This window comes from Ranitomeya variabilis, chromosome 2, assembly GCF_051348905.1.
Source record: "Ranitomeya variabilis isolate aRanVar5 chromosome 2, aRanVar5.hap1, whole genome shotgun sequence".
Lineage (NCBI taxonomy): Eukaryota > Metazoa > Chordata > Amphibia > Anura > Dendrobatidae > Ranitomeya > Ranitomeya variabilis.
In genome coordinates this window covers 493511612-493538858 of record NC_135233.1, presented here as the reverse complement: position 1 = coordinate 493538858, position 27247 = coordinate 493511612, and the positions used below count along the sequence as shown (strand labels likewise).

At 46.4% G+C, this 27247-nt stretch overlaps 1 protein-coding gene across 15 annotated transcripts in view; it reads left to right on the top strand.

Annotated features, from left to right (window-relative positions):
• The window catches only part of PPP6R3 (protein phosphatase 6 regulatory subunit 3), a 165797-nt gene that overhangs the window by 98590 nt on the left and 39960 nt on the right, over window positions 1-27247 (top strand). For all 15 annotated transcript variants that reach the window (XM_077287993.1, XM_077287983.1, XM_077287992.1 and 12 more), the window contains 5 exons: window positions 2627-2773; window positions 2856-2920; window positions 14395-14510; window positions 15084-15169; window positions 20475-20561. In XM_077287993.1, coding sequence (XP_077144108.1) covers window positions 2627-2773; window positions 2856-2920; window positions 14395-14510; window positions 15084-15169; window positions 20475-20561 — 501 coding nt within the window. The remainder of the gene's footprint in view (window positions 1-2626; window positions 2774-2855; window positions 2921-14394; window positions 14511-15083; window positions 15170-20474; window positions 20562-27247) is intronic.

The following is a 27247-nucleotide window of genomic DNA, read 5'->3' as shown; positions in this document are numbered from 1 at the left end:
TATCTGTCAGTGAAAAATGGACAGTACATGGATCGCATCAGTGCTGCTTGAATATTTTTATTTTTCCTGACTCACTTTTTTTTCTATCAATATCGGACATATCTTTGCGATTTTGCACATACCACCATGTATTTATGTTCTGATTGGACATTTTTAAATGTGGCGATAAAACATAATGTGTTTGTTTTTTTTTTTGTTTGCTTGTTTTTTTTAACTTTTTTTTGTTACTTATTAAGAAGAGTATGGGGACTATAATTTCTTGCTAATCAACGATCATATCCGGTTCAAGATTCTTATCCTCTTAGAAAGTGTGAAGCTCAGACAGGAAATCGTGTAGGTGGCCGAGCTAAATTCACGCCTCCAGCAGATAGCTGGAACCAAGCTATTCGTGGCAGGATGGATCCCTATGGAGTGTAAAGCTATTTAACTGATGAAGGTATTCCCCAGCCGGACTGGAGCCATATTTTCATAGTTATGGACTTATTGTATGTCCTAGCTGTACACCAGTTACATTTTTAAGATCTCTAGAACGGGCCTAATGCCTGCTGAGGTCTTGACTAGTGATGAGCGAATATACTCGTTACTCGAGATTTCCCGAGCACGCTCGGGTGTCCTCCGAGTATTTTTTAGTGCTCGGAGATTGTTTTCTTCGCCGCAGCTGAATGATTTACATTTGTTAGCCAGGCTAAGTACATGTGGGGGTTGCCTGGTTGCTAGGGAATCCCCACATGTAATCAAGCTGGCTAGTAGCTGTAAATCATCCAGCTGTGGCGAAGAAAACGAAATCTCCGAGCACTAAAAAATACTCGGAGGACACCTGAGCGTGCTCAGGAAATCTTGAGTAATGAGTATATTCACTCATCACTAGTCTTGACCTGATCTAGCATCCACGGGTAGAGCGATACATAAAACAGCTAGTAGAAGCCAGGTAGTGAAGTAGTGTTTGGTCTCAAAGTGTAACTGGTGCCAAAACCACCGACCTATGACCTTTCATCGAGAAGTTATGTTCCATCATAGGTTTTGGAATTTCAGCTGCCAGAGCAAGTGGGAGGGAAACTAGTACCATGGCAGGGAATGGAGTGCCTGACCAAGGGGTTATGTGCACATGTGACGATGTGGGCTTATGTTTTCTGCCAAAGGAGGTCACACCGTGCAGCTTGCTGAAAGAAATCGGAAGCGGCTGGCCCCCACACCTCCCATGTGGTTGCCAGCATCCAACTGCCGAACATCAAGCCCCGGTAACTGATGTTTGTATCATCTGCTTGTACTTTTGTACTTCACCCGTATTTGCATATCTGACCATTGTATATATGTAACCAATGTGTATAAAGTATATTGTCTAGTGTGCCGTAAAGGTGATTTAAATATAAAATTTAACCTTGGGCTACACTTTTATCTCGATCCACTAACAAACACGTCAGTTTCTCAGCTTAATTTACCATGCTACCAGGGCTACTTTCTGGTCCGATATAAGCCCGGTCCATTATCGGGATTATACGAGGAACTGGTGGCAGTGCTACCGGGCTAACCAGACGCTTGTTTCACAGTGGCTAGTGAAAGGAGCCTCTTAGCCGGTCAGGGTTGTGAACGAGTGTGGTGCCACATCAGCGACTGCGTGGGTCACTCCCTGGGCCCAAGTGGACAGGGAGTGTGTGTAAAACTGTGCCAAGCTGACTTTGCGTGTCCCGAGGGGGTGCGGAATGTCACATTGATGCATGTGAGTAGACCATACCGTGTGAGCCCTCCGATGTAATGGTGACGTCAGTGAGGTGTGGGTTCATCACTCGTGATGAGCGAATATACTCGTTAGTCGAGATTTCTCGAGCATGCTCGGGGGTCTTCCGAGTATTTTTTAGTGCTCGGAGATTTAGTTTTTCTTGCCGCAGCTGAATGATTTACATCTGATAGCCAGCATAAGTACATGTGGGGATTCCTTGCAACCAGGCAACCCCCACATGTACTTATGCTGGCTATCAGATGTAAATCATTCAGCTGCGGCAAGAAAAACTAAATCTCCGAGCACTAAAAAATACTCTGAGGACCCCTGAGTGTGCTCGGGAAATCTCGAGTGACGAGTATATTAGCTCATCACTTCATCACATGTAATGGCAATGGTGGGATTCTGCGTAATCTGTTATCCTTCACAGACACCTTAGGTCTTGGCATCACTGCATGTAGCAGAAAACCAGTCTCATTGGAAACCTAGCCAGAGGCAGGGTTTCAAAGGATCTCTGCAATGACCAGCGCGGGGGCCATTGGCGACCCGCGATCACGTCACAGGCATGTTGATGGGCAGAGTTAATGAGGCGCATGTATGTCTGCATGTGTTAAATGCCTCAGTCAGAGATTGACGGCAGCATTTAATAAGTTGACAATTGCAGGCTGAACGCCACCCGTGGTTATGGGCAGGTCCTGGCTGTAATGCACAGCAATCACCTGCTGGGTGTGGAGCAGGTTTGCTGTTGGAGCCTGCTTCCGACTTGTGCTGTACATATACGGCAGATGTTGCGAAGGGGTTAATATTTTAGGATGAAACTGACTGAACACCTTGTTTAAATGAATATTATGGTTACATTAGTGATGTGATTTGTTTGTGTGTTTTTTTTTTGTTTGTTTTTTTTTCTAGGATATGTTTTTCAAATACACATGGAACAACTTTCTTCACACACAAGTGGAAATCTGCATTGCTTTGATTCTCGCTAGTCCTTGTGAGAATACAGACAGCACGAATAGCGAGGAGAATGCTGCAGGAGACCACATTTTATTAAAACATGTATGTCCCGATTGTGCCATCTGTATTTTTCTTTACTGCATCCACAAAATGTTCTTACGTTATCATCTCACAATTCTTTCAGCTCTTTTTGAAATGCCACTTAATAGACCGAATACTTGAAGCATGGGCCTTGAATGAAAAGCGACAGTAAGTTGTTTTTTTTTTTTTTGTTTTTTTTTGGGGGGGGGGGGGGGGGGGTTAAATTCTTGAAATTACACACATGAGACAATTGTTCAGCCTCCTCCATGCACCCCTCCCCCATCCTACAGTATTAACCCCTTCATGACCCAGCCTATTTTGGCCTTAATGACCTTGCCGTTTTTTGCAATTCTGACCAGTGTCCCTTTATGAGGTAATAACTCAGGAACGCTTCAACGGATCCTAGCGATTCTGAGATTGTTTTTTCGTGACATATTGGGCTTCATGTTAGTGGTAAATTTAGGTCGATAATTTCTGAGTTTATTTGTGAAAAAAATGGAAATTTGGCAAAAATTTTGAAAATTTCGCAATTTTCACATTTTGAATTTTTATTCTGTTAAACCAGAGAGTTATGTGACACAAAATAGTTAATAAATAACATTTCCCACATGTCTACTTTACATCAGCTCAATTTTGGAAACAATTATTTTTTTTGCTAGGAAGTTATAAGGGTTAAAATTTGACCAGTGATTTCTCATTTTTACAACAAAATTTACAAAACCATTTTTACTCTGTCGCCTCATTGGGGGACACAGGACCATGGGTGTTATGCTGCTGTCCACTAGGAGGCGACACTATGCATAATCTGAAAAAGATTAACTGTGGCTCCTCCTGTGCAGTATACACCCCTGGACGGCATCAGCCTTCTCCAGTTTTTGCTTAGTGTCGCAAAGGAGGCACACCTAAAGATTTTTACTCCGTTTTACTCCGTTTCCCGTTTTCCGACGGGATTACAGATGAAGAAAAGAGGGTCTCCTGTGAGACCCCCGGCATGGCTCCTTCCTCGGCCCCCTATTATGGGGTGCCCAGTTGAAGTTGAGATGGCTATTCCCCATGCTGCTCCTTCCCCAACCTCTCGGGTGTTGGTTCGAAGTCGAGACCCCCCCTCCTTCCCCAATTCCTTTTGGTTTCTGGGTTGAGGTCGAGGCGAGGATAAAGGCCCCTGAAGGTGTGTGACAAAAGCACCCTCCCTATCCCCCTCTGGGGGTATTAGGTTGAGACACCTCAGGTAAGGCCTGTACAGGCAGCATCCTACAGCTCCCAGCAATGGGCCAGCACACTGCGCCTGCATCCAGGGACCCCAGCCCAGCTGCGGGCTCCTGTTGGGGCCGGGGGGAGTGCAGGCAGGCATGGCACATACAGACACAGGGTTCCCTGCGTCCCTGTCTCTGCGGCAGCACCAGCTCTATACTGCCTCAGGGGGACCCCAGCCGGGCTCCCCCTTCCGCTTATAGCCCCACCGCCATCCTGCCTTCAAATCCGGAGGGGTCCGGTTCAGATCCGACCCCCTCCCGGACTTTCGCGCCGGCCTGGAGCCCTTCTGGGCCTCAGGCATCTAATTTAGGCCCCGGCTTCGGCCTAGCTGAAGCAGCAGCCTCCTCTCCGCCCCCCGGCCCGCCCCCCGGATGACAAATATGACACTCTACAGTGTCATACAAGGGGCGGATCGAGACAGAAAGGGCGGGTTTTTTATAGCCTTGCCGCCTTTTTCCAGCTCTCCGCCCCCTTCTCCTCCTCTCTCCTCTGTCTCTGCAGCCATTTTCGGCTGCAGATTAACCCTGCATCTCCCGGTCTGCAGGACCAGGCAGCCAGTCTCCGGGGGGCACAGGACTGTGGATTTTCGGCGCTGGACCTAGGGGTACACTGGTGGGGTAAGATCACAGCTGGGTTATCTTTACTCAGCTGTGAATCCATATTACCTATAAGGCTCCCCTGTAGGTTCTCTACCCCTGTAAGGTCCATCTGCTGGCAGCACTTCTGCACTCTGTGCACTATGCCGGGCTCAAGGTCTAAGAGAACCAGGCAGAACTGCTATTATGCATTCTGCACAGCCTGCGGGACCGCTCTCCCCAGTAGCAGCACGTACCCGCATTGTCAGAACTGTATACAAACTACTGTGTCACAGCCTCAAGAAGCCCCTGCCAATGCCTCGGTGTCTAATGCCACACCGGAATGGGCTACTCAGTTATCGCAATCTATGACGCAGTCTATAGATAACCTAACTTCCACATTGCTTCAGGCTCTGCAGGGTCATGCCCCGGCTATGACCGTTACCCAACAACGGGAGAGCTTGACTCAGGAACAAGATGCCCCTGGCACATCCACGTCTAGGTCAGGACGCAAGCGGATCCATAGATCAAGTCCATCTGCGTCATCCCATAGCACACGGTCATCCCCCTCTAGGGAGAGACACCGTTGCTCCAGGTCATCTAGACCGTCCCATTCCAGGGACAGACAATGCAGATCTCCGCAATCCCCAACCAGAGAAGGCCTCCTCCCCAGCTCACCCAGCAGGGGACGCCTCAGTGATACACAGAATTCGGAAGGCATCTGCGACTCTGACTCAGACAGAGAAACTGAGGGGTCCCTGATCCCAATCCCTCCTAGCAATACAGCGCTAGTTGAGAACATATCGTCCATCCATCGGGTGCTGGACATTTCTGATCCGCCACCAGAGGCCCCAGAACATCAGATTTCCTTTGAAGGACCTCTGAAGCCGCCTAAGGTTTTTTCTAACCACCCAGAGTTTAAGGCGATCCTTAAAAAACAGCTCTCACAGCCTGAGAAAAAATTCGCTAATCGCAAATATCTGGAGGCGAGGTACCCCTTCCCACAGAAGGACACCAAGGAATGGACAGATCCACCTGAAGTGGATCCCCCAGTCTCCAGGCTAGCAGCACAGACCCTCCTTTCACTGCCAGATAGCTCAACCCTAAGGGACGCAGCAGACCGGCAGGTAGAACGCATGGCTCGTTCAATTTTCGAGGCTGCAGGGGCATCCCTGGCTCCCGCGTTCGCCTCAGTTTGGGCTGCCAAGGCCATCCTGGCCTGGGCAAACAATTTACAAGCCTTCCAAGCATCCGCTCCTGAACGGTCGGACCAAGCGGTTCAAATTGCTGTTGTAGCAGATTACATGCTCCATGCAGCTCTGGATTCAGCAAGGGGAGTCGCGGGGATAGCATCAAACGCCATCACGATTCGGCGTATCCTCTGGCTGCGGGAATGGAAAGAGGACGCAGCCTCAAAGAAGTCCCTCACGCACCTCCCCTACCTCAGTGGGAGACTTTTCGGTGAACAGTTGGATACTATGATATCCAACGCCACAGGGGGTAAGAGTACTTCTCTTCCCCAACTGAAACCTAAACGCACTTACCAGAAGCGTAACCAAACTCGATTCCGATCCTTTCGGAATTCCTCCGGCTGGTCCGTCTCACGTCCAGTACAAAATCGTAACCGTTCCCCACGCAGGGACAACTCACGATCGACGCAAAGGTCGGACAAGACCTGGCAGTCAAAAGCAGGCCAGTCTAAGCCCAGAGGAGGAAAATCTCAGACTTTCTCTTCCTCATGACTCACGGACTCCGGAAGACACCACACCGGTAGGCGGCCGACTTTTGCTCTTTCATCAAGTATGGCTGCCTATTACAGAAGACAGGTGGGTCATGGAACTAGTGTCTTCCGGATACAAAATAGACTTCACCTCCAACCTACCGGACAGGTTCTTCCTCTCTGTCCCCCCAAAACCGCCAGCCAAGGCTCGAGCCTACCACCAAGCGGTCTCCTCGCTTTATTAATCAGGAGTCATAGTACCGGTACCCACGACCGACCGCTTCCGAGGGTTCTACTCCAATCTGTTCGTAGTTCCCAAGAAAGGAGGCAGCGTACGGCCCATACTAGACCTAAAACAGCTCAACAAATATGTACGGGTCCGTCACTTTCGCATGGAGTCCCTTCGGTCCATCACTGCGTCCATGGAGAAGGGAGAATATCTCGCCTCCATAGACATACAAGACGCATACCTGCATATACCCATTGCACCTGCCCATCAGAGGTTTCTCAGGTTCGCAATAGGCCAGGACCACTACCAATTCGTGGCTCTCCCCTTTGGACTCGCCACGGCTCCCAGAGTGTCACCAAGGTCATGGCAACAACCATGGACGTCCTGCATTCCAGAGGCATAGTAGTCGTTCCATACCTGGACGATCTACTCATCAAGGCTCCCACCTTCAAGGTTTGCGAGCTCAGCGTCTCAATCACAACCGATACTCTGTCGTATGGGCTGGTTAATCAACCTACAAAGTCATCACCAACTCCGAGTCAGTCCCTGACCTTCCTGGGAATGTTATTCAACACTTCCAGGGGTCTAGTGCTCCTTCCCAAGGACAAGGCACTGGCCCTCCGACTAGCAGATGAAGAAAAGAGGGTCTCTTGTGAGACTCCCGGCATGGCTCCTTCCTCGGCCCCCTATTATGGGGTGCCCAGTTGAAGTTGAGATGGCTATTCCCCATGCTGCTCCTTCCCCAGTCCCTCGGGTGCTGGTTCGAAGTCGAGACTCCCTTCCCCAATTCCTTTTGGTTTCTGGGTTGAGGTCGAGGCGAGGATAAAGGCCCCTGAAGGTGACAATAGCACCTTCCCTTTCCCTCTCTGGGGGTATAGGTTGAGACACCTCAGGTAGGGCTTGTACAGGCAGCATCCTACACCTCCAAGCAATAGGCCAGCACACTGCGCCTGCATCCAGGGACCCCGGCTCGGCTGTGGGCTCCTGTTGGGCAAGTGGTCCTCAGCGGAAGCGTCCATGCCCATCAACATCCTGAAAATTCGTGCCATCCTTCTGGCATTGAGGGCTTTCCATCACTTACTGGCAGCCTCTTACATCAGGATACAGTCGGACAATACCACGACTGTGGCATATGTGACTCATCAAGGGGGGACCCGCAGTACCCAAGCGACGCGGGAAGTGTCATATGTCCTCCGCTGGGCGGAGGACACAGGGTCGGTCCTTCGGCGGTCCACGTTCGGGTGTGGACAACTGGGAAGCAGACTTCCTCAGCCGACAAGGAATAGACTCGGGAGAGTGGTCTCTCCATCCCGAAATTTTTCATCAGATCTGTCTCCGCTGGGGGACCCCGGATGTGGACCTAATGGCATCCCATTTCAATGCCAAGGTCTCCAACTTCATTGCCTGAACTCACGATCCGCGGTCGCTCGGAGCAGTCGCTCTGGTTCAGGACTGGACTCAGTTCCAGCTTCTGTATATTTTTTCCACCTCTCCCCCTGATATCCAGAGGGTGAGGAAGATCAAACAAGAGGGAGTTTCAACTATCCTCATTGCACCGGACTGGCCCAGACGCACATGGTACGCCGACATCGTACAACTCACAGACGCCCCCTGGCGTCTCCCCGACCGCCACGATCTTCTATCACAAGAGCCGTTCTACCACCAGAACTCAAGGGCTCTCAACTTGATGGCGTGGCCCTTGAGACCTGGGTTCTAACCCAGGCAGGGTTCTCGACAGAGGTCGTTGCAACCATGATCAGAGCACGGAAATCAGCCTCTACCAAGATGTATTACCGTACCTGGAAAGTTTTCTTTACCTGGTGCGAATCTCGTGGCTAGGTTCCACTCCCTTATTCCCTACCCAAAGCTCTTGGTTTTCTCCAAGCGGGTCTGGAAGCCAGTCTGTCATTGGGCTCGCCTAAAGCCAGGTGTCAGCCCTCAGTGCTTTTTCCAAAAGCGCATTGCTACCAAGCCGCAAGTAAGGCCTTTTCCTTCAGGGGGTTCCCCGATTGGTTCCCCCCTACAGACGACCACTAGAAACGTGGGACCTCATCCTGGTCCTGACAGCATTGCAGGAACCACCCTTCGAACCCCTTAAGGAGGTCCCGCTCCGCCTTCTTTCCCAGAAGGTGTTTTTTTTCCTGGTGGCACTCACCTTGCTACGCAAGGTGTCTGAACCGACAGCACTCTCATGCATACGGCCTTTCCTGGCTTGTCACCAGGCCAAGGTAGTTCTTCGTACGGTCCCATCCTTCCTTCCGAAGGTTGTGTCAGACTTCCACCTCCATGAGGAAATTTCACTACCATCCCTTTGTCCGGTTCCGGTTCATAGAGTGGAGAAGGCTCTGCATACGCTTGACCTTGTCAGGCCTTTGCGTATATACGTGTCTAGGACTGCGTCCTTCCGGAGGTCTGATTCTCCTTTCCTCCTTCTGGAAGGTGGCCACAAGGGTAGGCCAGCTTCCAAAAGCTACTCTTGCCAGGTGGATCAAATCCACCATACAAGAGGCGTACCGCCTTAAGAATCCTCCTCTTCCAGCCGGTATTACGGCACACTCTACACGGGCGGTAGAGGCCTCCTGGGCCATTCGGCACCAGGCTTCGGCACAAGTGTGTAAGGCGGCCACTTGGACCAGCTTACACACATTTACTAAACACTACAGGGTTCATACCCAGTCCTCAGCGAGCCTAGGTAGATGTGTCCTGCAGGCGGCGGTGCCCTAAGTGTACGGGCCTGTCTGCACAATATTCGTCCATTGCTTCCCACCCAGGGACTGCTTTAGGACGTCCCATGGTCCTGTGTCCCCCAATGAGGCGACAGAGTAAAGGAGATTTTTGTGTACTCACCGTAAAATCTTTCTCTTAGCCTCTAATTGGGGGACACAGCTCCCACCCTGTTGCCCTTTCCGGGCTGTTGTAACTGTTGAGTTCTCATATTGTTTCTTGAGCTCGTACATAGTTGCCTTCTTACAGGCATAATTATGTTATTCATGTTACGTTCCTCCTACTGCTTTGGCACAAAACTGGAGAAGGCTGATGCCGTCCAGGGGTGTATACTGCACAGGAGGAGCCACAGTTAATCTTTTTCAGATTATGCATAGTGTCGCCTCCTAGTGGACAGCAGCATAACACCCATGGTCCTGTGTCCCCCAATTAGAGGCTAAGAGAAAGAGATTTTACGGTGAGTACACAAAAATCTCCTTTTTTAGGGACCACCTCACATTTGAAGTCAGTTTGAGGGTTCTATATGGCTGAAAATACCCAAAAGTGACACCATTCTAAAAACTGCATCCCTCAAGGTGCTCAAAACCACATTCAAGAAGTTTATTAACCCTTCGGGTGTTTCACAGCAGCAGAAGCAACATGGAAGGAAAAAATGAACATTTAACTTTTTTAGTCACAAAAATTATCTTTTAGCGAAATTTTTTTTATTTTCCCAAGGGTAAAAGGAGAAACTGGACCACGAACGTTGTTGTCCAATTTGTCCTGAGTACGCTGATACCTCATATGTGGGGGTAAACCACTGTTTGGGCGCACGGCAGGGCTCGGAAGGGAAGGAGCGCCATTTGACTTTTTCAATGAAAAATTGGCTCCAATCTTTAGCGGACACCATGTCGCGTTTGGAGAGCCCCCGTGTGCCTAAACATTGGAGCTCCCCCACAAGTGACCCCATTTTGGAAACTAGACCCCCCAAGGAACTTATCTAGAAGCATAGTGAGCACTTTAAACTCTCAGGTGCTTCACAAATTGATCCGTAAAAATGAAACAGTACTTTTTTTTCACAAAAAAATTATTTTAGCCTCAATTTTTTCATTTTCACATGGGCAACAGGATAAAATGGATCCTAAAATTTGTTGGACAATTTCTCCTGAGTACACCGATACCTCACATGTGGGGGTAAACCACTGTTTGGGCACATGGTAAGGCTCGGAAGGGAAGGAGCGCCATTTGACTTTTTGAATGAAAAATTATCTCCATCGCTAGCAGACACCATGTCACGTTTGGAGAGCCCCTGTGTTCCTAAACATTGGAGCGCTCCCACAAGTGACCCCATTTTGGAAACTAGACCCCCCAAGGAACTTATCTAGAAGCATAGTGAGCACTTTAAACTCTCAGGTGCTTCACAAATTGATCCGTAAAAATGAAAAAGTACTTTTTTTTCACACAAAATTTCTTTTAGCCTTAATTTTTTCATTTTCACATGGGCAACAGGATAAAATGGATCCTAAAATTTGTTGGGCAATTTCTCCTGAGTACGTTGATACCTCATATGTGGGGGTAAACCACTGTTTGGGTGCACGGCAAGGCTCGGAAGGGGAGGCATGCCATTTGACTTTTTGAATGGAAAATTAGCTCCAATCGTTAGCGGACACCATGTCGCGTTTGGAGAGCCCCTGTGTGCCTAAACATTGGAGCTCCCGCACAAGTGACCCCATTTTGGAAACTAGACCTCCCAAGGAACTAATCTAGATGTGTGGTGAGCACTTTGAACCCCCAAGTGCTTCGCAGAAGTTTATAACGCAGAGCCGTGAAAATAAAAAATAATTTTTTTCTCAAAAATGATTTTTTTAGCCCCCAATTTTTTATTTTCCCAAAGGTAACAGGAGAAATTGGACCCCAAAAGTTGTTGTCCAGTTTCTCCTGAGTACGCCGATACCCCATATGTGGGGGTAAACCACTGTTTTGGCACACGTCTGGGTTCGGAAGGGAAGTAGTGACGTTTTGAAATGCAGACTTTGATGGAATGCTCTGCGGGCGTCAGGTTGCGTTTGCAGAGCCCCTGATGTGCCTAAACAGTAGGAACTCCCCACAAGTGACTCCATTTTGGAAACTAGACCTCCCAAGGAACTAATCTAGATGTGTGGTGAGCACTTTGAACCCCCAAGTGCTTCACAGAAGTTTATAACGCAGAGCCGTGAAAATAATAAATGTGTTTCCTTTCCTCAAAAATATTTTTTTAGCCCAGAATTTTTTATTTTTGCAAGGGTAACAGGAGAAATTGGACCCCAAAAGTTGTTGTCCAGTTTCTCCTGAGTACGCTAATACCACATATGTGGGGGTAAACCACTGTTTGGGCACATGCCGGGGCTCGGAAGGGAAGTAGTGACGTTTTGGAATGCAGACTTTGATGGAATGGTCTGCGGGCATCATGTTACGTTTGCAGAGCCCCTGATATGCCTAAACAGTAGAAACCCCCCACAAGTGACCCCATTTTGGAAACTAGACCCCCAAGGAACTTATCTAAATGTGTGGTGAGCACGTTCAACCCCCAAGTGCTTCACAGAAGTTAACAACGCAGAGCCGTGAAAATAAAAAATCATTTTTCTTTCCTCAAAAAAGATGTTTTAGCAAGCATTTTTTTATTTTCTCAAGGGTAACAGGAGAAATTGGGCCCCAATGTTTGTTGCCCAGTTTGTTGTGAGTACAGTGATACCCCATATGTGGGGGTAAACCACTGTTTGGGCGCACGTCAGGGCTCGGAAGGGAAGTAGTGACATTTGAAATGCAGACTTTGATGGAATGGTCTGCGGGCGTCACGTTGCATTTGCAGAGCCCCTGATGTGCCTAAACAGTAGAAACACCCCACAAGTGACCCCATTTTGGAAACTAGACCCCCGAAGGAACTTATCTAGATGTGCGGTGAGCACTTTCAACCCCCAAGTGCTTCACAGAAGTTTATAACGCAGAGCCATGAAAATAAAAAATAATTGTTCTTTCCTCAAAAATTATGTCTTACCAAGTCATTTTTTATTTTTGCAAGGGTAACAGGAGAAATTGGACCCCAACAGTTGTTGCCCAGTTTGTCCTGAGTACGCTGGTACCCCAAATGTGGGGGTAAACCACTGTTTGGGCGCATGTCGGGGCTTGGAAGGGAGGGAGCACCATTTGACTTTTTGAATGCAAGATTGGCTGGAATCAATGGTGGCGCCATGTTGCGTTTGCAGAGCCCCTGATGTGCCTAAACAGTGGAAACCCCTCAATTCTAACTTCAATACTAACCCCAACACACCCCTAATCCTAATCCCAACTGTAGCCATAACCCTAATCCCAACCCTAACCCCAACACACCCCTAACCCCAACACACCCGTAACCCTAATTCCAACCCTAATCCTAACCCTAACCACAACTGTAACCCCAACACACCCCTAACCCTATCCGTAACCCTAACCACAAGCCTATTCTTAACCCTATTTCCAACCCTAACCCTAAGGGTATGTGCCCACGTTGCGGATTCGTGTAAGATTTTTCCGCACGATTTTTTAAAAATCTGCAGGTAAAAGGCACTGCGTTTTACCTGCGGATTTACAGCAGATTTCCAGTGTTTTTTTGTGCGGATTTCACCTGCGGATTCCTATTGAGGAACAGGTGTAAAACGCTGCGGAATCCGCACAAAGAATTGACATGCTGCGGAAAATACAACGCAGCGTTTCTGCACGGAATTTTCCGCACCATGGGCACAGCGGATTTGGTTTTCCATAGGTGTACATGGTACTGTAAACCTGATGGAAAACTGCTACGAATTCACAGCGGCCAATCCGCTGCGGATCCGCGGCCAATCCGCTGCGGATCCGCTGCCAATCTGCTGCGGATCCGCTGCCAATCCGCTGCGGATCCGCGGCCAATCCGCTGCGGATCCGCGGCCAATCCGCTGCGGATCCGCAGCCAAATCCGCACATGCCATAACCCTAACCCTAACCCTACCCGTAACCCTAACCCTAGTTCTAACCCTAACCCTAGTGGAAAAAGAAAAAAAAATATATATATTTTCTTTATTTTATTATTGTCCCTACCTATGGGGTGATAAAGGGGGGGGGGTTTATTTATTATTTTTTTTATTTTGATCGCTGTGATAGAACCTGTCACAGCGATCAAAATGTACTTTTAACGAATCTGCCGACTGGCAGATTCGGCGGGCGCACTGAGCATGCGCCCGCCATTTTGGAAGATGGCGGCGCCCAGCGAGGAGGCGGACGGACACCGGGAGCCTCGGTGAGTATAAGGGGGGGGAGATCGGGGCACGGGGGGGGGGGGGGGGGGGGGGGCGTCGGAGCACAGGGGGGTGGCACAGCAGCACGGGGGGAGCGGGCAGGAGCACGGGGCAGCGGAGCACAGCACCGAGGGGACCGGACCCCATAACGGAGCGGTGGGGGGGCGATCGGTGGGGTGGTGGTGGGGGGGGGGTTACATTAGTATTTCCAGCCATGGCCGATGATATTGCAGCATCGGCCATGGCTGGATTGTAATATTTCACCAGTTTTTCAGGTGAAATATTACAAATCGCTCTAATTGGCAGTTTCACTTTCAACAGCCAATCAGAGCGATCGTAGCCACAGGGGGGTGAAGCCACCCCCCCTGGGCTGAAGCACCACTCCCCCTGTCTCTGCAGATCGGGTGAAATCGGAGTTAACCCCTTCACCCGATCTGCAGGGACGCGATCATTCCATGACGCCACATAGGCGTCATGGGTCGGATTGGCACGGGTTTTCATGACGCCTATGTGGCGTCATGGGTCGGGAAGGGGTTAAATGCATGTAAACATTTTTGCTTTGTTTTGCATATGTTCCTGGAGGCATTTTTCTTTAACCCCTTAAGGTCACAGCCTTTTTGGGCCACTAAATAATCTGTCAGTATATCTGCATGATGTTCTTTATTTTGCTGCTGTTGACAGACCAAGTCTGTTGAGGTGGTTAGTTTCACACTTATCACGACTTGTATGACTTTTATGCAGGCAAAATGAAAAACCCTTTGTCATTAGAGCTTTGATGGCATTGTAACCTTTTATGTACATCAATGTGTATGGAATTGATGGAACTAAACCAAATCCTGTGCTTGTGTATAAATCGTTTTTATTTTCTTCCTTAGGTCGGAAGGTGGGCAGCGGTACGGATACATGGGACACTTGACGAGAATCGCAAATTGTATAGTCCACAGCATTGAAAAGGGGCCAAACTGTACACTAGCACATCAACTTATTAAAGGTATCTTCTCAAATGTGCCTGGGTCAGCCTGTGTGGATATTCTAGATTGCCGTATAATGGCTATTGTGTATTATAGACTACACACCTGGTTTTTTTTTTTTGTTTGTTTTTTTAAATTGACTGGCTGGCCAACCCCTGCCTGGCCTGTATAGCACCTTTAGTACTTCTTTATGTAATTGCAGGGTAGTGAGCCATATTTGCCATGACAGCTCATCTTGGATAATGCAGACTGGTACAATACAGTAGCTAACTATTCCTCCATTTACTTTATTTTTTTTTTTTTGTAACTGTTACTCTTTAAGCTTACAAGTTATAACTTTTTTCCAACAAGTGCTAAAATACGTAGACTACAGGGTTGCTGTTATTTGGGCAACGATCTGTACACAAAATGTAAATGTCCCTCCATTCTTCAGAACAGATGGGATTTTTAATAAGGGCTACGTTTGGGTACAGTTGGTTGCTTTTACAGGCTCTTTGCAGTTTTACCCATTACTGAACTTGAGACAACTCCTGTTTTAATATAACTTTTTTTTTTTTAGTATTATAAGTCATTTGCTCCTCTTCTTCCTACAGAACTGCCAACTGAAGCTCAGGAAAAATGGGAGACTTTCTGCACAAGCTCCTTAGGGGAAACCAACAAAAGGAACACAGTAGATCTAGTAGGTTTCTTCAGTTCTGTATGTTTTTCTCTGATTTTACAGGAAGCTTGGAAGCAAATCTGCAGAGTCCCGCTTTCATCAGGGCGTAGATGGTGTAAAAGCTTCAAATCTCTCACATTTTTGGCGCAACACAAAGTTGTGCAAGTGAATTGTACCTTACGTCATTTTTACGTAGTCCTGACGAGCGTTGCCAAAGAGGGCAGAGCTGAGGGCATTGTGTAGTGAAGCCCAGTTTGGAGACTACTCTACTCTAAAGTTACGCCCCTAAGGCCTAAATTACCAGAGTAGCATTTCTGGTGGAGATGCAGGCCTGTTGTAAGATGCTCCCAATTTATTTAGGGGTGAGTGCCTCTTAATGAAGGAACAGCTGCAGTAAGATGCACCTTATACATGAAGACTCGTGTGGAGATAATTTTTTTTTTTTTTTTGGGGGGGGGGTTGTTTTTTGTTTTCTTTTTTTAGAACATATACCGTATATACTCGAGTATAAGCCGACCCCCCCCCCCTAATTTTGCAACAAAAAACTGGGAAAACTTATTGACTCGAGTATAAGCCTATGGTGGGAAATGCAGCACCTACCGGTAAATGTCAAAAATTAAAAATGGATACCAATAAAAGTAAAATTACTTGAGACATCAGTAGGTTAAGTGTTTTTGAATATCCATATTGAATCAGGAGCCCCATATGATGCTCCATACAGTTCATTATGGCTCCATAATATGCCCCATATAATGCTCCATGCAGTTCTTTATGGCCCCATAGATGCTCCATATAATGCTTCATGCAGTTATTTATGGCCCCATATAATGCTCCATGCAGTTCTTTATGGCCCCATAGATGCCCCATATAATGCTCCATGCAGTTCTTTATGGCCCCATACAGCATTGTGGCACATGTAGTGCTGCTGCACTAAAAAAAAAAAAAAAAAAAAAAAAAAAGACATACTCCCCTCTCATCGCTGCTCCTCAGCGTCCCGTCTCTCCACACTGACTGTTCAGGCAGAGGGCGGCACGCACACTAATACGTCATCGCGCCCTCTGACCTGAACAGTCACTGCAGAGGACGCGGAAGACGAGGCGGCGGTGGAACGAGGAAAGGTGAATATTAAATACTCACCTGCTCCTGGCGCTCCTGCTGCGGTCCCTGCATGTCCCACGGTCTTCGGGAACGGCAGCTTCTTCCTGTAGTGAGCGGTCACATGGTTCCGCTCATTACAGTAATGAATATGCGGCTCCACCCCTATGGAAGTGGAATCTATTCATTACTGTAATGAGCGGTACCAGTGACCGCTGAACAGGGCGAAGAAGCTGCCGTGGGACATGCAGGGACCGCGCCGGGAGCAGGTGAGTATTTAACAGGCGCCGCTCCCCCGCCGACACCCCCCTCCCCCGCCTTCCATGACTCGAGTATAAGCTGAGAGGGGCACTCTCTGCTTATAAGCGAGTATATACGGTATATAAATTTTCTTGACCTTGTTATTGATGGGGTTTTCCTCATTATAACTTGATCACTAGGATTTATCTTGTGCTAGTGTGTAGTGCTGGAGTGCCCCGAATTCATGGCTTTACATGGAAACACAGCCAGTACCAATCACTTCAGTGGAAAATATGACATAATAATAATAATAATAATAATAATTTTATTTATATAGCGCCAACATATTCCGCAGCGCTTTACAACTTATAGAGGGGACTTATACAGACAACAGACATTACAGCATAACAGAAATCACAGTTCAAAACAGATACCAGGAGGAATGAGGGCCCTGCTGCTCGCAAGCTTACAATCTATGAGGAAAAGGGGAGACACAAGAGGTGGATGGTAACAATTGCTTTAGTTATTTGGACCAGCCATAGTGTAAGGCTCGGGTGTTCATGTAAAGCTGCATGAACCAGTTAACTGCCTAAGTATGTAACAGTACAGACACAGAGGCTATTAACTGCATAAAGTGTATGAGAACATGATGGAGGAACGTGATTATGTTGTTGTTTTTTATTAATAGGCCACACAGGGATAATTAGGTTAATGCGTTGAGGCGGTAGGCCAATCTGAACAAATGAGTTTTTAGTGCACGCTTAAAACTGTGGGGATTAATTGTATTAACCTAGGTAGTGCATTCCAAAGAATCGGCGCCGCACGTGTAAAGTCTTGGAGACGGGAGTGGGAGGTTCTGATTATTGAGGATGCTAACCTGAGGTCATTAGCAGAGCGGAGGGCACGGGTAGGTTGGTAGACTGAGACCAGAGAGGAGATGTAGGGTGGTGCTGAGCCATGGAGTGCTTTGTGGATGAGGGTAGTAGTTTTGTACTGGATTCTGGATTGGATGGGTAGCCAGTGTAATGACTGGCACAAGGTAGAGGCATCGGTGTAACGGTTGGCGAGGAATATGATCCTGGCAGCAGCATTCAGGACAGATTGGAGCGGGGAGAGTCTGGTAAAAGGTAGGCCAATTAGTAGAGAGTTACAATAGTCCAGACGAGAATGAATAAGTGAGACAGTAAGAGTTTTTGCAGAGTCGAAAGTAAGAAAAGGGCGAATTCTGGAAATGTTTTTGAGATGCAGATAAGAAGAGCGAGCCAGTGATCGGATGTGGGGGGTGAATGAAAGCTCGGAATCAAGGATGACTCCAAGGCAGCGGGCATGTTGCTTTGGAGTAATGGTGGAACCGCACACAGAGATGGCAATGTCGGGCAAAGGTAGGTTTGTAGAGGGAGAGAACACGAGGAGTTCAGTTTTTGACAGGTTCAGTTTCAGATAGAGGGAGGACATGATGTTAGAGACAGCGGTAAGACAATCACTGGTGTTTTCTAAAAAGGTCGGCGTGATAACAGGAGAAGAGGTATATAATTGGGTGTCGTCAGCATAGAGATGGTACTGGAAACCAAATCTACTGATTGTTTGTCCAATAGGGGCAGTATACAAAGAGAAGAGGAGGGGGCCTAGGACTGATCCTTGAGGAACCCCAACAGTAAGGGGAAGGTGAGAGGAGGAGGAACCAGCAAAACAAACAGTGAAGGATCGGCCAGAGAGATAGGAGGAGAACCAAGAGAGAACGGTGTCCTTGAGGCCGATGGAGCGGAGCATAGTGAGGAGGAGCTGATGATCCACAGTGTCGAATGCTGCGGAGAGATCCAAGAGAATTAGCATGGAATAGTGACCATTAGATTTAGCTGTTAGTAGGTCATTAGAGACTTTAGTGAGGGCAGTTTCAGTAGAGTGTAAAGAGCGGAAACCAGATTGAAGAGGGTCGAGAAGAGAATTATCTGAGAGATAGCGGGTAAGACGGGAGTGGACCAGGCGTTCCAGGAGTTTAGAGATGAAGGGAAGATTAGAGACAGGTCTATAATTAGCGGCACAATTTTGATCGAGGGAGGGCTTTTTAAGTAGTGGATGTATGATGGCATGCTTAAATGAGGAGGGAAAAATACCGGAAGTGAGGGAAAGGTTGAATATTTTTGTTAGGTGAGAGGTGACAGCCGGGGAAAGGGACTGGAGGAGATGCGACGGAATGGGGTCGCTGGTGCAAGTGGTCGGGCGAGAAGATGCAAGGAGCCTGCTTACTTCTTCTTCAGTAACTGGTTCAAAGTCAGAGAGTGAACTAGATGCAGTGGGGGAGGGAGGACAGTGCCTGGTATGAAGAGATTGGGAAATGATTTCCTGTCGATTGTGGTCAATTTTTTCTTTGAAGTAATTGGCCAGATCGTCAGCGTGGAGATCTGTGGTTGGGGCCTGCTCTCTTGGGTTGAGTAGGGACCGGAAAGTGTCAAAGAGACGTTTAGGGTTATTGGACAGCGAGGTGATGAGGGTGTTGAAATAGGTTTGTTTGGAGAGGTGAAGGGCAGAGTTGTATGTTTTTAACATGAACTTATAATGGATGAAATCTTCGGGCAGATTAGATTTTCTCCACAGACGTTCGGCGCACCTGGAGCACCGCTGCAGGAAACGTGTTTGCAGCGTGTGCCACGGTTGTCGCCGTCTGTGCCGAGTTGTTCTATGTATAGGAGGTGCAGCTTCTTCCAGGGCACTTTGCAGAGTTTCATTGTAATGCTTCAGAGCAGAATCAGGACAAGAGATGGAGGAGATTGGGGCCAATGAAGACTGCAAGTTCTTCATAAGTTTCTGGGTATTAATGGCCTGTATGTTTCTATAAGTGTGGAAAGTGGGGATGACCTGAGCGGGATGGCAGTTCTTGATAGAGAATGAAAGAAGGTTGTGGTCAGAGAGCGGGAGAGGGGAGTTTGTGAAATCATCCAGTGAGCAAAGCCGGGAGAAGACCAAATCAAGGGAGTTTCCATCATCATGTGTTGGAGAGTTAGTATGCTGCGAGAGGCCGATAGAGGAGGTTAGAGATAAAAGGTGAGAAGCAGATGGGGAGAGGGGAGAAGCAATTGGGATATTGAAATCACCCATGATGAGGGTGGGGGTGTCATAAGAGAGAAAGTGTGGAAGCCAGGTGGCAAAATGATCCAGGAACTGGTGAGAGGGGCCGGGAGGACGATACACCACCGCCACTCGCATGGAGAAGGGGACGTAGAATCTGACAGCATGGACCTCAAAGGAAGGGAATACAAGTGAGGGTACTTGGGGGATAACTTGGAAGGTACATTTGGGTGAAAGGAGCAGACCAACGCCTCCACCTGCTCTGTTGTCTGATCTTGGGGTATGAGAAAAGTGTAGTCCACCAAATGAGAGAGCAGCAGCAGCGGTGGTGTCTGACTGCTGGATCCAGGTTTCAGTAAGAGCCAGGAGATTAAGAGAGTTAGAAAGGAAGAAGTCATGAATGAAGGAGAGTTTATTACACACAGAGCGAGAATTCCAAAGAGCACAATTGAAAGAGACAGAAGGCATGCATGGAATATTAATAAGGTTAGAGGGGTTTCTGGGTGTAGCAGTGACATTAAAGGTATTGTCATCTGCTGCTTCTTTTTAACCCTGTTTTCTCCGAAAGCAGCAGCTGCGATTTGGTGCTGTCCTGTCTGTATACTCGATTGTTTCCTGGTATGATCAGACCATGCTCCTGTATGGTCAGACACGGCCATTACACAGCACACAGCAGGGGCACATTTATAAGATTATCTCAGCACAAGGAATTGTGGCCAGTCTGTACTGTAAATACAGTACCATTTTTTTTTTTCCAGTTGAATTGTAGACACCCATAGCAACTGATACTCTAGATTTTTGCTTGCAAGGGAGGGAGATGCCTTAAAACATGGGAGAAAAAAAATAAAATTGTATTTACACCTGCTGGAAAGCAAACAAACTAGTATGTGTGATACACACTCATGTCTTTGTATTTTGTTCTCAGGTGACAACACGACACATCCACTCCTCCAGTGATGATGAAATAGAGTTTAAAGAGCCAGGATTCTCACAAGATTCTTCCATACAGCAGGTTAGCACAGACATTATGGGTCATAAATTTATTAGACTTGCTTTCACTTTAAGGAGGTTCTGTTGCATGTCCAAAAAAAAGTGCCCAAATCCAGTGCTTCCCTGAATCTGCTGCTGTTCCTTTATTTAATTGAAGAAAAAAAATAAATCTTGCCCCTGTATTTAATACTTGTATCCTTTCTTCCTTTTGGCACATAGTATGCCATTTCTGGGCTTGTTTTCCAAGAGAGGGTGTGTCAGTTTTCTCTGGGATGGTGTAGTCCTGCCCCTATATGATGCAGCGAAATCGCGGCTCAGCAGCACGATCTCCCTTTTCTTAATGTGACTTGCAGATATGGAGGAAAGTAGTCTTACAGCATCGTCTTGCCAGATCTCCATGTTCCACCAGTTTCAGATGCTGTTGAGTAGTTGCTTGGCAGCGTCGTACAGTAGAAGGACTGCACGCATACAGAGAAAACTCTTCTGACATGATCTCTTTGCCCACAAGCCAGGAATTGGGGGGGGGGGGGAAGAGTAAGGCTACTTTAACACTAGCGTCGGACGACGCACGACGAATTGCGTCGTTGCGACGTCCTGACGCTAGCAGAGAATGCGCCGCACAACGGGGGCAGCGGATGCTGTTTTTCAAAGCATCCGCTGCCCCATTGTGAGGTGCGGGGGCGGAGAAAAGACTGGAACGACGCACCAAAAAACGTTACAAGCAACGTTTTTTGGTGGCGACGGTCCGACACAACCGTCGCACGACTGTTGCGACGTGTGGCAATACGTCGCTAATGCAAGTCAATGGAGAAAAAACGCATCCTGCAAGCACTTTTGCAGGATGCGGTTTTTCTACAAAACGACGCATCGCGACGTGCAGTGCACGACGCTAGTGTGAATGTAGCCTAACTCTCCACAAAGGGGACAAAAATACAAAACGGCAGCAGAAGCATTTTGGAAGGTTAATGAACTCTTCCTCTTTTTTTTTTTTTTTTTTCTCTTTGTCTAGACGGATCCTCTTTATATACACAAGGGGAGGGATTCTCAGTTTGTTCATGCCTTGGCTACTTTAGAGCTCATTAAGTTCACAAAGCCAGGACGCCTTTTCATCTCCCAGGGCAATTGACTGGCTCCTGTAAGAGCCAGTTATATTATTGCAGCAAACATGTCACTACTTATTTGATTCTAATAATATCTTAATATAATTATTTATTAGAAAATAAATAAGTGTGTGCATATAAAATGTGTATATATACATGATCCTTTGTCATTCGGTCCTGGTCAAGAGTTTGGACACACTTGTTCATGCAATGGTTTTCATTATTGCAATTGTGAATTCAGAATGAAGGCAGCAAAACAATGAAGGAACATATATGGAAAAAGAAGTAAAGCAACGTGTGTGAAACAAACTAGAATGTATTTTAAAACTTAAATTCTCCTCCCTTTTTACTCTGCTTTACACCCCCTTGGCTTTCTGTCAGGCAGCTTCATCTGGTAGCACCTGGAATGCCTCCCTTGTCAAGAGCTTTTATATGGAATCACTGGCCTTCAGAAAGTACAAAGGCCGTGTTGGTCCATACAGCGCTGAGCCATATTCCACTTCTGCTCCAATGACAGTCCATTATTGGCTTACCTTCATGTCCTAAATGCAATCTGGAAAATTGCTACAACCTTGATGGTGTTCTCAAGTGCAGTCATAAATGCTATCAATTGCTCTAATTAAACTAGCTTCCATGAGGAACACCCCAGGAAAGGGAGACCAAGAATTACGGTAACTCTGATGATATCCTCTGCAGCAGAGGTATCCACCTTAGAAAACACAAATTGACATCCTCTGATAAGACCTCATAAACGATGCACAAACTTTAGTAGATACTTCTCAAAATCCACTGTCCTGAGGAGACTGCAAGAAGCAGTGTTTTATGTTCAAATTTCTGCAAAGAAGCCACTACTGAGGACCACAAACAAGCAGGTTTGGGGTCAAGCAGCACAAGGACTTGACATCAGATCTGTGGAAATCTGCAATGTGGTCTGAGTCAAAATTTTAGATTTCTGTTACGAACTGCCTTGTCTTTGTGAGATGCAGATTGTTTCTACATGTGGTGTCCAGCGTGAAACATGGAGGGGGAAGTGTGATGGCATGGGTCTGTTTTTGATGGGGACATTTAGGGATTTATTCAGGGATTTATTCCTAATTTTAGGCAGTTTCCCAGCGTGGCACCCAACAGATTCTGCAAAGACATGCCATCCCATCTGGTTTGCACTTAATGGACCCATTATTTATGCTGCAACAGTACAATGGCCCCTAACCACCTCCAGGCTATGTGACCAAGAAGGAGAGAGGGGTGAAGGCTGCATTTTTTTGAGAACTTCAAGACTGTTGTAAAACCATTCCAGGTAATGCCTGAGAGAGTGCCAAGGTGTAAAGTTCAAGTACTAGGGGGCTACTATGGGGAATCTAAGATTTAACACATCATCTGGTTTTGTTTCAAAGTGTTCATTCTTGGATTTGCTGCCTTCAGGCTGCATCTACTAGCTGCATATTCCAATAAGAACAAGATAATCTATTGGGTGACTTTTGCTGGATGCTGTATATATTTTCATATTGTACAGGGGTCCGCATATATACACACAGAATAGGAAAGTAAGGATGTTACCTGTACAGTATACAGTCTATGGCAGTGATGGCGACCCTTTTGGGTATGTGCACACGTAATCTGGAGGACTGCGGATTTTTCCGCAGCGGATTTGATAAATCCGCAGGGCAAAACCGCTGCGTTTTTTCCTGTGGATTTATCGCGGTTTATATTGCGGTTTCCGCTGCGGGTTTACACCTGCAGTTTTCTATTGGAGCAGGTGTAAACCCGCAGCGGAATCCGCACAAAGAATTGACATGCTGCGGAATGTAAACCGATGCGTTTCCGCGCGTTTTTTTCCGCAGAATGTGCACTGCGGATTTCGTTTCCCATAGGTTTACATTATACTGTTAACGCATGGGAAACTGCTGCAGATCCGCAGCAAAATCCGCAGCGTGTGCTAATATATATATATATATATATATATATATATATATATATATATATATATATATATATATATATATATATATATATATATATATATATATATATATATATATATATATATATATATATATATATATATATATATATATTATATATATATATATATAATATATATATATATACACACATACACACTCACTGCAGAATTATTAGGCAAGTTGTATTTTAGAGGATTATTTTTATTATTGATCAACAACTGTGTTGTCAATCAACCCAAAAGACTCATAAATATCAAAGCTTAATATTTTTGGAAGTTGGAGTGGTTTTTTTTTTATTTGGCTATCTTAGGAGGATATCTGTTTGTGCATGTAACTGTTACTGTGCAGAATTATTAGGGTCTAAGGGGTAACGTTTCTCCTTATGGAGAGTGACATACCAGCTGGCTTGTCAAGGTAAGGAGGCTTATTCGCCGTGCAATGCTCCTCTGGGAAATTAAATATGCAAATTGCCTCTTCTGAGAAAAAGAGGACTTAACTCTATAGCGCCACCTGTTGGAAGTAGCGATCCTACAAGTCACAATCAACCCTTTAATGAATCGTGCAATATGACTTAGGATAAAAGCCAAATCAGTATCTCAATTCGCAGACACGGTGTTTCGGGCTGTTGTCCCTCGTCAGGTGGCGCTATAGAGTTAAGTTCTCTTTTTCTCAGAAGAGGCAATTTGCAGAATTATTAGGCAACTTAATAAAAACCAAATATATTCCCATCTCACTTGTTTATTTTCACCAGGTAAACCAATATAACTGCACAAAATTTAGAAACAAACATTTCTGACATGCAAAAACAAAACCCCCAAAAAATTAGTGACCAATATAGCCACCTTTCTTTCTGATGACACTCAGCAGCCTCCATCCATAGATTTTGTCAGTTGCTTGATCTGTTTACGACCAACATTGCGTGCAGCAGCCACCACAGCCCCCCAGACACTGTTCCGAGAGGTGGACTGTTTTCCCTCCCTGTAGATCTCACATTTTATGATGGACCACAGGTTCTCTATGGGGTTCAGATCAGGTGAACAAGGGGGCCATGTCATTATTTTTTCTTCTTTGAGACCTTTACTCGCCAGCTACGCTGTGGAGTAGTTGGAGGCATGTGATGGAGCATGTCCTGCATGAAAATCATGTTTTTCTGGAACGATACCGACTTCTTCCTGTACCACTGCTTGAAGAAGTCTTCCAGAAACTGGCAGTAGGTCTGGGAGTTGAGCTTCACTCCATCCTCAACCTGAAAAGGTCCCACAAGTTCATCTTTGATACCAGCCCACACCAGTAGCCCACCTCCACCTTGCTGGCGTCTGAGTCGGAGTGGAGCTCTCTGCCCTTTACTGATCCAGCCTCGGGCCCATCCATCTGGCCCATTAAGAGTCACTCTCATTTCATCAGTCCATAAAACTTTTGAAAAGTCAGTCTTAGATATTTCTTGGCCCAGTCTTGATGTTTTATCTTATGTTTCTTGTTCAAAGGTGGTCGTTTTTCAGCCTTCCTTACCTTGGCCATGTCCCTGAGTATCGCACACCTTGTGGTTTTTGATACTCCCGTAACGTTGCAGCTCTGAAATATGCAAAACTGATGGCATCTTGGCAGCTTCACGCTTGATTTTCCTCAATTCATGGGCAGTTATTTTGCGCCTTTTTTGCCCAACACGCTTCTTGCGACCCTGTTGGCTATTTGCCATGAAACGTTTGATTGTTCGGTGATCACGCTTCAAAAGTTTGGCAATTTCAAGACTGCTGCATCCCTCTGCAAGACATCTCACAATTGTGGACTTTTCAGAGCCCGTCAAATCTCTCTTCTCACCCATTTTGCCAAAGGAAAGCCTAATAATTAAGCACACCTTTATATAGGGTTTTGATGTCATTAGACAACACCCCTCCTCATTACAGAGATGCAAATCACCTGATTTACCTAATTGGTAGTTGGCTTTCAAGCCTGAACAGCTTGGAGTGGGACAACATGTGTAAAAAGTATCGTGGTCAAAATACAACTCGCCTACTAATTCTGCACACAGTGTGTGTGTGTGTATGTATATATGTGTGTGTGTATATATATATATATATATATATATATTATATACACACACACACACACACACACACACACACACACACACACACACACACACACACACACACACACACACACTGTGCAGAATTATTAGGTGAGCTGTATTTTGACCACATGACATGTTGTCGTACTCCAAGCTGTTCAGGCTTGAGAGCCAACTACCAATTAGGTAAATCAGGTGATTTGCTTCTCTGTAATGAGGAAGGGTGTTGTCTAATGACATCTGCCTTTCCTTTGGCAAAATGGGTCAGAAGAGAGATTTGACGGGCTCTGAAAAGTCCACAATTGTGAGATGTCTTGCAGAGGGATACAGAAGTCTTGCAATTGCCAAACTTTTGAATCGTGATCACAGAACAATCAAGCGTTTCATGGCAAATAGCCAACAGGGTCACAAGAAGCGTGCAACGTTACTGGAGTAACAAAAAGCACAAGGTGTGCGATACTGAGGGACATGGCCAAGGTAAGGAAGGCTGAAAAACGACCACCTTTGAACAAGAAACCAAGATAAAACGTCAAGACTGGGCCAAGAAATATCTTAAGACTAAATTTTCAAAGGTTTTATGGACTGATGAAATGAGTGACTCTTGATGGGCCAGATGGATGGACCAGAGGCTGGATCAGTAAAGGACAGAGCTCGACTCCGACTCAGACACCAGCAAGGTGGAGGTGGGCTACTGGTGTGGGCTGGTATCATCAAAGATGAACTTGTGGGACCTTTTCAGGTTGAGGATGGAGTGAAGCTCAACTCCCAGACCTACTGCCAGTTTCTGGAAGACAACCTCTTCAAGCAGTGGTACAGGAAGAAGTTGGTATCGTTCCAGAAAAACATGATTTTCATGCAGGACAATGCTCCATCACATGCCTCCAACTACTCCTCAGCGTGGCTGGCCAGTAAAGGTCTCAAAGAAGGAAAAATAACGACATGGCCCCCTTGTTCACCTGATCTGAACCCCATAGAGAACCTATGGTCCCTCATAAAATGAGAGATCTACAGAGAGGGAAAACAGTCCACCTCTCGGAACAGTGTCTGGGAGGCTGTGGCGGCTGCTGCACGCAATGTTGGTCGTAAACAGATCAAGCAACTGACAGAATCTATGGATGGAAGGCTGCTGAGTGTCATCATAAAAAAAGGTGGCTATATTGGTCCCTAACTTTTTGGGGTTTTGTTTTTGCATGTCAGAAATGTTTATTTCTAAATTTTGAGCAGTTATATTGGTTTACCTGGTGAAAATAAACAAGTGAGATGAGAATATATTTGGTTTATATTAAGTTGCCTAATAATTCTGCACAGTCAGGCCATATGCACACGTTCAGTATTTTTCGCGTTTTTTTTCCGCGTTTTTTCGCTATAAAAACGTGATATAAACGCAAAAAAAACGCTTACATATACCTCCCATTATTTTCAGTGTATTCCGCATTTCTTGTGCAAATGTTGCATTTTTTTCCGCGAAAAAAATCGCATAGCGGGAAAAAAAAGCAACATGTTCATTAAATTTGCAGAATTGCGGGGATTCCGCACACCTAGGAATGCATTGATCTGCTTACTTCCCGCACGGGGC